Source organism: Notolepis coatsorum (assembly GCF_963971535.1).
Source record: "Notolepis coatsorum genome assembly, chromosome: 14".
Lineage (NCBI taxonomy): Eukaryota > Metazoa > Chordata > Actinopteri > Aulopiformes > Paralepididae > Notolepis > Notolepis coatsorum.
In genome coordinates, this window is record NC_140178.1 from 35,661,009 (window position 1) to 35,673,450 (window position 12,442).

The 12,442-nt window shown below is 43.5% G+C and overlaps 1 protein-coding gene across 1 annotated transcript in view; it reads left to right on the forward strand.

The window, feature by feature from the left end:
• Window positions 1-6,661: 6,661 nt before the first annotated feature.
• The window catches only part of LOC311240498 (alpha-N-acetylneuraminide alpha-2,8-sialyltransferase-like), a gene marked incomplete at its 5' end in the record, with an annotated part of 33,291 nt that continues 27,510 nt past the window's right edge, over window positions 6,662-12,442 (forward strand). The window contains one exon of the mRNA XM_084329076.1: window positions 6,662-7,174. Within this exon, the coding sequence (XP_084185202.1) occupies window positions 6,662-7,174 (513 nt within the window). The remainder of the gene's footprint in view (window positions 7,175-12,442) is intronic.

A 12,442-nucleotide genomic window follows, 5' to 3' on the forward strand; every position in this document is an offset into this window, starting at 1 on the left:
CATAAAATGATGATCAGTTTTACAATCAAGTGATGAAGACATAGAACATTTGAAACGATGCCACCTAGTGGGCGAATGTGCTTTGAACAGCCTATGCCACTGGAGGTTCCCTAAAATAGTTAATTATGAGGTATTTCTAATAGTAATAGCTGGATTGCCATGAAATTGCTGTGCACATTCCCCCATGACCTTTCGTCTAGTGCCACCATTAGGCCAAACTTTAAAATGAACACATCTCCTGATCCATTAATAATACAGGCAAAAAAATCTGCAATGACCCCTGGAGAAAGGCACCTATTGTTTTTGGTGACCCCCTGACCTTTCTTTTAGCATCACCATCAGGCCAAACCTTTGAAATGAGCACATCTCCTGACCGAGGCTATTACAATTAACTAAAAATGAAAACTAGTTGAGAAAACACCTAGTTTAGTTAAAGATGCAGTAGGCATACCTGTCAACCCTCCCGTTTCCCCGGGATTCTCCCGTATTTGACACTTCTTTCCCGCCGTCCTCCCGTTAAAATATTTTCCCGTAAATGTCCCGTATTTTCATTTTGCCCTTCAGTTCTTACTAAAAAGGCTACATTACCCGCTGTGAATACTGGAGCCCCCGACAGTAGGGACCCCCCTGAGGGCTGACATAATGGCTGTACTCAACAAAAGCGACCGCAATTCAAATGGATGATATGCAATGAAACGATAGTAGGAAACCCCCTCAGGGGCACTTGTGTTTGGGGGAAAAAATTAAATATTCATGTGTAAATGAAACTTTGAGCCAGCAATACCTACGTATATTAAACAAGCAAAATGAAGAGGATTTATCCATCTGGAGCAGAAAAAAAAGAGGAGGATAAAATAAAGAAATACAGTGGTAAGTAGAGCATAGTAATGGTATAGCCTTAATTAATGGGTGAGATATAGTTAAAACTCTCCAGCTAGCATTAGCTATCTAGCTAGGTCTCACGTTGTTTGCAGACAGTTATCCTATAGCTAGCTTACTGTAAAGGACAGGGACACAAAATTATCATGTTGTTAGCATGTCTGATTATAACCTGAGCTCTGTTAATAAACTATGTTTCTATATTTTTATAACAACTGACTATCTCAATTTCTACAGCTTACTGTCATGGCTCATTTTAAATATTCCACAACAGAACTATTCGGTACAGCCCTAGCATGTTTTGATATTGTCAATTATCTCACTTTTACTATAGGTGACTATCTCAAATATGCCACAAAAAAAAGGAAATGGACATAGGGACGTTTTTTTGTCAAAGGGCAGCAGAGACAAGTGATACAGGGACACAGGTAAGGTCTTACAATGGCTTAGTGATTATAACAGTGCAGTTCAGCATTCAGTAACCCATACTTTTTGTGAACGTGTTTTTGATACTGCATTCTGTTGAACACACACCTCAGAACCGTACCTAATGAAAATTGGCTCAATTGCAAGAAAAATAATAGACGGTTATGATATTACATTCTGCTCAGCATAATTTGTATGCAAAATATTGTGGTTCCCTGCTTTAATCTGTTGACACATTTCTATACTAAATGCTTTTATAGTCCTGTGTCATACCTACATGTCATATAAGTGAATAGTATAGAAACAACTCACCAAAAGTGACTATTGCATAACTGATTTGACAAAAAAAAAATCCACCAAGGGGGGAAAACCCCCCCTTTACCCCCCCACCCTCCCTTGCTGGCAAATCTCCCTTATTTTTAAATCCCAATGTTGACAGCTATGGCTAGGCAACCTCTGAGAAATTTGCGTTTTATCTAGCCAGCAGAAATAGAGCAAGCTCTGCATCACTTTACAAAGCCTATACATGAAACCAAGGTTTTCCACAGACTCCCAGAGGCACCAGCAGCTTTAGGCTGAAATTAAAGAATGTCCCAGCCTCTGATCAGCAGGTGGTTTTACTTTTTGATGAGGAATGCGATGGTGGTGTTCGTTTTCAGATGTGCCCCCGGGATCACCACTTGGCAGACCAAAAATATCCGATTATTTGTTAAGATTCAGCCCAATTATATAACAACCAATCAGATGTTTTTGCCAAGTGGTGTTCCCAGGGTCGCAAAACTAACACCACCATCGTGTTCCTACTGGTGTTGATTTTGGGGAAAGATTATGAGTTTTCTGACATATGAATGGGATTGATTAGTTCTAGCGAGGAGGAGGTCCGTCTGACATGGAATTGACCTATTGTTTCTGCAATCTCCACTGCTGTGACAGGTGCCGCTACTGTTACTATCAGATATCAGATGTAACCATGTCTATAGTTGTCCAGGCATCCTCACCACAACCTGCCATAAAGATAGGAAAAGGACTTCACAACATGGTAACATTTTGTTTTGGGCCAACATGACTGAAGTGGTCCTCTATTTTGGATTTCAGTTTCTATGCACTATGTGTGAGGATTAGTTTATTGCCCACAGGAGGCCAGTGGTCCAATGTAGGAAAGAACATGAGAACTAAATGGTAAATGGACTGCATTTATATACTGTAGCGCTTTTATCCAAAGCGCTTTACAACTTATGCCTCACATTCACTCACTCACTCATTCACACACCAATGGCAGAGGCAACCATGCAAGGTGCCAACCTGCTCATCAGGAGCAGTTAGGGGTCTTGCTCAAGGACACTTTTTACACGCTACCGGGAGGAGCCTGAATCAAACTGGGAACCTTCTGATTCCCAGGGCCCAGGAGTTCAAAACATTTAATCCCTATTTGATCGGATCAGATTTGGATTGTGGGTAGTTCAAAACCAAAAAACAGGATCAGGATCACTTTGATATCCGATCAGATCAGGAAATCAAATCCAAGCTTTAATCTGGATCAAATCTTCAAAACGGGTATTTCAAACCAACAACACTGGATTGGGATCAATTTGATCCCAAAAAACTGGATTATCTTGATCCCACCACCAGAGGGGTGGATTTCCAGTGGATTACCAGAGCAAAATGTACTATACAATTTATTAAAAAATATGTTTCAATATTTAATAAGATGGCAAAGTTTGTTAACTGAAATAATACACAATTCTTAGCCTTCGTGGCAAATACATTTTATTAAAAAAAATGTTGGTCACATTAATGGTGGCCTATTTTGTTTTCAACCAAATGCTGATGTCATAAATGTTTATGCTCATAAAAGTATCACAACAAAGGGGCGGCTACGTGGTGTAGTGGGCAAGGCGCTCGCCAAGAATGCGGAGACGCTGGGCTCGCCTGTTCGAGCCCAGCGCTCCACATTGCTTTCAGTTTAGCTGGTCGTTCATACTAATACACATTGGCCGTATTAGGGGGTGGGAAACTGATGGGTGGGGATCAGGCGTTGTGGACAGCGACTCCTACAGGTCGGTTGGTGCGCCTGCGCAGTAGAATCAGGAAGTGTCGGGGGCAGCGTGAGCCTCCCACGCGTTACTCCTCGCCACTGAGAGATCGAGCTGCGCAGGTGAAAAGATGCGACTGCTGTTACGACTTGTGCTATGTATGACTTAGTCCACATTGCAGCCGGCTTGTGGGAGGCAAGAAACAGCGTTTGTGACAGGGGAGGGTTGAATTGGATGATACGAAATTGGGATGGGAGAAAATATAGAAAATGGGAGAAAAAGTGGATAAAAAAAAAACAGTATCACAACAAATATTGTCAATCACAAATGTAATTAAAGAAAAAATATCTTCAACAAAAAAAAGTCCATCTGTCATCACTCATCACCTTCAGCAAATTGAGATCTCACTTAGAATTCAGCTCCTCAAAGCACGCCTGGATGATCCAGCTGCCTTTGAATGAATGTTTTTTTGTAGTTACCCGTGGAAGTATTTTTTTTTTAATTACAATTCCATTATGATTTTATGTCCTTTATGTATTTAACAATATAATTAGACATTATAGATGTCTCTGAAATGTGGTCCTTGTCTTCCTTTTTTTCCATATCCACTAGATGGAGATCGGTAGGATTAAAGCACTGATATTCAGGAATCTTGAAAAGTCTGAATCTGGATCAGGGTGATCCTATCCTGGATTGCTTTGAAATACCGGGACAAAATCTGGCCGAGTTGTCTGATCCTGGATCACAAAAAATGGGATTTAAAAATCTGATCGGATCAAATAGGGATTAAAAGTTTTGAACTCCTGGGCCCAGACGATTGCTCTACCTCCTGAGCCACTAAATGTTGTGGCTCTGTAGTTATATAAAAGGTAACTTAAGAGGCTGACGGCCTATGCCCCGAACGGGGTAAAAGGCGTAAGTAAGTAAGTAAGTATGTAAGTAAGTAAGTAAGTAAGTAAGTAAGTAAGTAAGTAAGTAAGTAAGTAAGTAAGTAAGTAAGTAAGTAAGTAAGTAAGTAAGTAAGTAAGTAAGTAAGTAAGTAAGTAAGTAAGTAAGTAAGTAAGTAAGTAAGTAAGTAAGTAAGTAAGTAAGTAAGTAAGTAAGTAAGTAAGTAAGTAAGTAAGTAACTTAAGAGGGTGCAAAACAACTCTAAATTCTTTGATAGTTTCTTACCAGGTGCACGGTCCAGACAGCCTCGTAGTTACAGAAGTAACCAGCACTCAATGAACTGTCCTTTAGGTATGTTTATTTAGTACGGGCAGAGACAATGTAGGCGTGGCCTTCCTCAGGGTTATACTGGACCACAGTGGAAGTTAGCCCCTTTCGTGACTGTGATGCAAGCCTTGCTTGAATACGCAGTCACTGATTCCACACTATAGGAAGGTTAATGTGCACCATCAAGCACTGGTTAAAAACGAGCGGTTGGTCCAAAATATATCACATAGACATTTCAAAGGTACTCACCGTTGCATTAGGGTTTCACACACACACGCGGCGGGGTTTGAAAGCTCGGCGTTGCTAATAAACATTTTAAATAATTTTTATAAACGAGTAAAAATCACTGAGCTAGCCTTCGCTAAAATGGCTTCTTCCGCATTTTGACGCAGGAGCGCTGTGATTGCTGGGCGCACCAGGCATGTGACAAAGCAGCCAGCAATCACAGCGCTCCGGCGTCAAAATGGCTGACAATGGCCAATCGTAAATCCTTCTTCAACCAATATCTGAAATGAAAAAACCCATAATAAATGTAAATGCAATCCAAATGTTGAAACAACAGTTCCATTTGAAACAGAACTATCTTGCTGACTGCACTACGCACTGTAAACGTCTGCACTTACTGTAGTTGTAGAAAGTGCGTAATTATTTCTGGATTGCGATACATTTCCATTTCCATTTAGTCATTCCATGGTATACTATGTCTGTACCATCTCAACAAAGGACACAGTTTGAGAGGAATAACGACCTAATCTCATCAGGAATTGTTATAACACGTCACACAGATTTGCACCTCAACAGAACAATACAAAAATGGCAATCGAATGATGTAAGAAAGTGACCAGATAGACAACTACATAGAAAAATACATTTAGACAATTTCATATAGAAAAATACATATAGGAAAATGTTTGTATAGGGGGGGAAATATATGGGCTGTCAGTTTATCGCGTTAATTAGATTAATTAATTACACAGCAAATTATCGCGTTATGAAAATTAACTCAAAATTAATTACAAAAAAAAAAAATATATTAATCTCATTCATTCCATAAGAACGTAGAATACACATTTACAGATTTTTTTTTATATGGTCCATTTGCATGTTCTTGGTATCTGATTCTAGGGACATCTATGGATCTGATTGATTGATAACTTTATTAACAGATTGCAGAATGGGTACAGTACAGTACAGCTCAATACATACAAAGGAGGGGTGGGTGGGGGACACTGTACAACTGTACAAGCAAAACTGTACATTGGAATATTGACGAAACCATACTTGGTCATTTACTGTACATTGGAGGGGGTTGGGTTAGGACATTTACAGGGGCCAGTTTCGAATTGCAGTCTCCCGTAGGTGTTCTTTGAGAGTGGTTTTGAAAGTGGGTAGTGATTCACATTCCTTTACAGCTTTGGGTAGGGCGTTCCACATTGATGTGGCATCTCAGGGAATGTATTCCCAGTGTCAGAAATACTGTGTCTGTTACTAGGCTTGAGTAAATTGTAATGAACCAAATGAATTGTAAATTTTTTTATCTTCGACTGTGAATAACACTATGCTCAAATTGACCAGACCTGAAAAATCTAAGCAAATTAATAGATGGAAGATGATTAAATAGAAGGTTTTGTAGATACAGTACTGAATTCTGCCATCCGGACACAATTTGAAATATGATTATAGAATATAGAATATCAGGGGCGCGGCTAGGCGAGCAATGGAGTAATACGCTTTTTGTTCTCACTCCCGTCGAATCTCTACTTTTTGTTATTTTATCTTAATTTAATACGCTTACGGATTTACAAAACGTAGTGAATCTTACTCAAGGTACATTTGTTCAAACCGTTGGTAATTTTTTACACAGACAGATGGCATCAAGCCTACGCAAACACAGATTCGTCCCGATTACAAGTAGGCCTGAAAAAGCCTCGAATTCCACTTCTGGGCCACCACCGTCCACACCGTCAAAGATGGCCGGCGTGGATACCACAGCCTTAAAGGCGGAGATTCTCCTCGTGCTGAAATCCGAAATCGCAGAGATAATACAATCGGAATTGAAAGGTACACTTTCCAAAGAGTTCGACCTTATCAGAAATTATTTGAACGCGATGAAGGAGGAAATGCGAAGCTGTGTGGCGACACTGCGTGTGGACATGAACAAAATGGAGGTTGCGGTTAAAGACGTGGAGGGTGGTCTCTCGAGGTGGTCGGATGAGGTGGTAACGCTACAAGCCACAGTCGAAGACCTAAAGACGGAGGTGACCGGTCTCAGGGGAAAGTGTGATGACATGGAAGGGAGAATGAGGAGGTGTAACGTGAGGATACTCGGAGTGGCTGAGATGAATGGCTCAAGTTCCACTGCATCGGTCTCAAGGCTACTGAAAGGCGTGCTGCAAATGGATGATGAAGTGCTGGTAGACCGCTCGCACAGAGCACTGGGGCCGAAGAGGCCAGACGGGAAGCCCCGTGCTATCGTGGCTAAACTCCACTATTACCAGGACTGTGTCGAGGTGTTGAGACGGGCGCTCGCTCAGGCTCCATTACAGGTCAACGGAATGTCTATTGCAATCTTCCCCGACTATGCCACGGGCGTCGCAAAGGCCAGGGCTGCGTTTACGGAGGTGAGGAAGATATTACGCGGCTGTGAAGGCATCCGATACGGAATTCTTTTTCCAGCCCGACTTCGCATCACGCACGGGGAAAAAGAGTTCATCGATGCAGGTGAAGCAATGAGCTACGTCAGAAAGAACATTGTGCACGCAGCAGCGGGTGAGACCACATAGAAAGAGAGATGTATCGGTGTGTATGTGCTGCTTATGATATGCAGGTGATGTGAACAATGTATCATATTAACTCCAACAGGACAATATATATATAGAGGCTACTGTAATGTCTACTGTGTGATCATTTATGTGTAGCATCGTCTGCCTAGCATTGAGAGGACGCCACTGGACACCATTTACCAAGCTAAGTGACTCACCAATCTCCAGCAAATTCGTTGCCCTATACTTATGATGTACAGACGATGTGAACAGTGTATAATTTTGGCCCCAATAGGACAATGTGTGTATACACATACAGACATATAAATATGTACACACATGCTCACACCTAGGATGACGCACACGCTCGCATACCTAATAGATGCACTATTTAGAGATCCTAGGCGTACTACACACACGTGAGCGCGTACTACGTGCATGCACAGACACACATTAAGACACACATACACATTTACACATTATACAGACACGGGGGCACGGACCCACACACTCATGCCTACACACCCATATGTTTACACCTTGGCTGTGTCCGATACATCCATACATACACACACATAGGTTCACGTGCACGCAATGCACAAACACTGAAGGGCATATGCCCAGGTACACACCCATTTGTAGACGCATGGACACACGCACACTCCCACACCTCTTCCAATTTATTTTATTCTATATCACCCAATCAGGCACCCTTTTTTGTGTTTAACGGGGCATGTTGGTTGCCCTTGCTCGGGAGTAAGATGTTCTGCCTTATTTCAGGGCCTGCTTGATGTGAGGTTGTTAATGTTAATGTATTATTGTTATGCTTACCGTTCACCGCTGCCACCTATATTACCCTACCTGGTTGGGTGTATCCCACTGGACAGCTGAAGACCTTATATAATACCAAGATCTGAGTAAGGTTTTTTTTTTTTACTCTTACTTTTCTTTTCTTTCTCTTTATTATTTTCTTTTACCTAAGGGGCTCGACTGGGGCCTGAGCGGCTGGCTCCATAGGTAGAACACCTCCAACATAAGCACATTATGTGTGGATTAGTTTCTGAAGGGTATTTTGGGCACCTTGTTTTTTATAGGTGTCAGGGGGGGGGGGGGGGTACCGGACTTGTACATTCAACATGCTTAACTGATCAGACGTCTGTTTTGCTTTTCACCTGCAGTTGTGCTGAGCTCTCTCTAGGTTCCAGATGCATGGCCTCTCTCATCTACTATGATCGACACGGGTGATACCATGGGGCTGGAAGGGTGCTCTGTCAATTTCGTGAGTTGGAATGTTAAATCACTCAACCACCCAGTAAAGCGTAAGAAGGTACTTACACATTTAAAACAACTCAATGCAGACGTAGCGTTTTTACAGGAGACGCATTTAAAAACTGCAGACCATGCTCGACTGGGGGGAGGGTGGGTGGGACAGATGTATCACTCCAACTTCCACACAAAGGCCAGAGGAGCAGCCATTTTGATAGATAAAAACACGCCATTTACTATGTCAAGTGTAGAGGCCGACCCTGCAGGGCGCTATATTATAGTGGTGGGGAAACTGCATTAATTTCCGGTCATTTTGGCTAATATCTACGCACCAAACTGGGACAACCATACGTTCTTCACCAGCCTTTTTTCTCGCCTACCGGATATGACCTCGCACCATCTCATCCTTGGCGGCGACATGAATTGTGCACTCTCCCCGGTGCTGGACCGTAGCTCGTCCAGGAAGGCCCCCCAGTCTAGCTCGTCCCGTGCAATCCGGCGTTTTCTTAAATCATATGGGGTAGCTGACGTGTGGTGGTTTCGTAATCCTACATCCAGAGGATACTCTTTTTTCCCCCCGGTCCATAATACCTTCTCGCGCATAGACAGCTTTCTCCTGGATAAGAGACTCCTTCCCCTCGTAACCAAATGCGAATACGGAGCGATAGTTATCTCAGACCATGGTCCCTTAGTGATGAAAATTAGTATCCCGAATACACGGCTCGGCCACCGCCAGTGGAGACTCAACCCGTTGCTCCTGTCGGAGGAAGCCTTCACAAGCTTCATCACCTCGGAAATTACATTATTTCTCGACATTAATAAGTCTCCGGAATGTCTTCTTTAACCATTTGGGAATCACTGAAGGCGTACTTAAGGGGACGGGTGATTCCATATTGCGCCAACCAAAAGAAGATAAACACGGCATGCCTTAAGCAACTGACGGACGAGATTTTGGAGCTAGATAGACTACATAGCCACTCGCCATCAACCGACACGTTGAAAAAAACGTATATCGCTGAGAACTGAGTTTGACCTCCTGTCAACGTGACAGGCTGAGTACCTCATTACTAAAACCCGACAGGGGTACTATGAACATGGGGAGAAGGCCGGACGGATACTTGCCCATCAGCTGCGACAAAAAACTGCCAACCAGTCCATCCCCACTATCAACGACGAGCGTGGCTCAAAAGCCACTGACAACCTTAAAATTAATAAAAGCTTTAAAACGTTCTACCAATCGTTATACACCTCGGACTCGCAAGTGGGGCCCTCCACGCTAGACGATTTCTATAGGACCCTCCGCGTCCCGACAGTCGACCCGGAGAGGGCCGCAGATCTGGAGGAGGAACTTACGGTTGCGGAGATTACGTCAGCGATTAGATCTATGCAGAGTGGCAAGTCCCCGGGGCCAGACGGTTACCCTACATACTTCTACAAAAAATTCTCAACCCAACTGTCCCCACTGCTGCTAGCCATATTTGACGAATCATTCTCAATAAATTCTCTTCCTCCGACCATGCGCCAGGCGGTTATCTCCTTAATCCTTAAGAAAGACAAGAACCCCCTGGAATACGGCTCATTCCGTCCAATTTCCCTCCTTAACGCCGATGTCAAGGTTCTCGCTAAGGTTCTGGCCCGTCGTCTGGAGGGGGTTCTCCCCTCAATTATCTCGCCGGACCAAACAGGCTTCATCAAGAATCGGTACTCTTTCTTTAATATCAGACGCCTCCTAAATATCCTATATAGCCCCTCTCCACCCGGAACACCTGAGGTGGTCCTCTCCCTTGATGCGGAAAAAGCGTTTGATCGGGTGGAGTGGGACTATCTTTTCCACGCTCTGGAGAGGTTTGGGTTTGGCCCTAAGCTCATAGCTTGGATACAAATTCTATATACGTCTCCGATGGCTGCCGTTCGCACCAACAACAATCTATCCACCTACTTTGAACTCCATAGGGGTACGAGACAGGGATGTCCTTTATCTCCACTCCTTTTCGCGATCGCAATGGAGCCCCTTGCGCTGGCTCTGAGGCAGAACACCGATATCAAAGGGATCATGCGCACAGGCTCGGAGCATAAAGTCTCGCTCTACGCGGACGACATGTTGCTGTACATATCACAACCCCAAACAAGTCTTCCTCGGTTGATGACCCTACGCAAAATATCCGGATACAAAATCAACATTCAAAAAAGCAAACTGATGCCCGTCTGCACCTCGGCGGATCGAATACCTCTGAGCACATTCCGTTTAAAATTAGCCCTAAAAAGTTCAAGTACCTCGGGATATGGATCACGCATGAACATAAGGACCTATATATGGCTAACTATCAACCCTTACTGTCCAACCTGGCAAGAGATATTGAACGTTGGGACCCCCTGTCGCTATCCCTGGGTGGGAGAATCAACACAATAAAGATGAATGTATTGCCGAAATTTCTATATGTATTTCAGAGTCTTCCAGTCTTTCTGACCAAAACATTCTTCTCCAAGATAAACAACCAGATATCTTCCTTTATCTGGAACAAAAAACCGCCCGGATCAAAAGATCTATGCTGCAGAGACCCCGCGTAATGGGTGGGATGGCGCTTCCAAACTTTATTTACTACTACTGGGCAGCAAACATAAGATCGTTATTATACTGGGTAAGGGAGGAGGACACAGCCCCCTGGTGGACAGTACTGGAGAGTGCGTTGGTTAAATCCACCTCCCTATCTGCCTTGTTATGTGCTAAGCTCCCGTTCACACAGCCCATATCTAGCTTTACCTCGAACCCAGTTGTCATCCATTCGATAAAAGTGTGGAACCAATTTAGAAGAACCTTTTCCCTCAGGGAACTATCACTGGCTGCTCCGATCACAAGAAATCACATGTTTGTCCCATCAACGATGGATAGGGCCTTTGACAGTTGGGCTGGGAGTGGAGTGAGTACGCTGTCTGACCTCTATATAGACGGCAACTTTGCCTCCTTTGAACAGCTAGTACAGAAATACAAGATCCCTAGGTCACACTTCTATAGATACTTGCAACTCCGGAGCTTCGCAACCTCGAACTCGGACTGCTACCCAGAGTGTCCTCCGGCCTCCCTTTTAGACTCAATCTTGAACTGTAAACTGATCCAGAAACAGGCTATAAGCAGAATTTATGAACTACTTAATAGAAGCAACTCGACACCTTTAGACCTCCTCAGGGGCAGATGGGAGACTGACTTAGGTGAACCAATCACAGAGGTCACATGGGACAAGATAGTACAGGGGATTTTCTCCTCTTCCATTTGCCTTAAACATGCGGTTATCCAATTTAAAATTGTACACCGACTGCATTGGTCTAAAGACAGGCTCTCTAAGATATATCCTGACATAGACCCTCTATGCGATTGCTGTAGACAGGCTCCAGCCACTCTGCTCCACATGTTCTGGACGTGCCCAAAGTTGCACACCTACTGGCAGACCATCTTTGACACCTTCTCTAAGATATTTGGAAAGGAAGTGGAGCCATCACCATATATTGCATTATTCGGAGTGGCCCCAGCGGACATCCACTTTAGATGGTGGGAATCTAGAATGCTGGCCTTCTGCTCACTTTTGGCCAGAAGGCTGATACTGTTCAAATGGAAGGACCCGGGTTCACCTGTCTACGGCCACTGGATGAGAGAGGTCATGTATCATATTAAACTGGAGAAGATCAGGTATACTAGGTCAGAGGTTGTACCGAAAAATTCCACAATATTTGGGATCCTTTCCTAACTTTCTTTGAGGGTATGGAAGCGGATAATGTGACGGAGGCGATCTGACTGGCTTCCCTGGTTTCTCAGCTTGTTACTGTTTATTTTTCCTATTATGTTCTTACTTTTCTTCTTCTCTATCT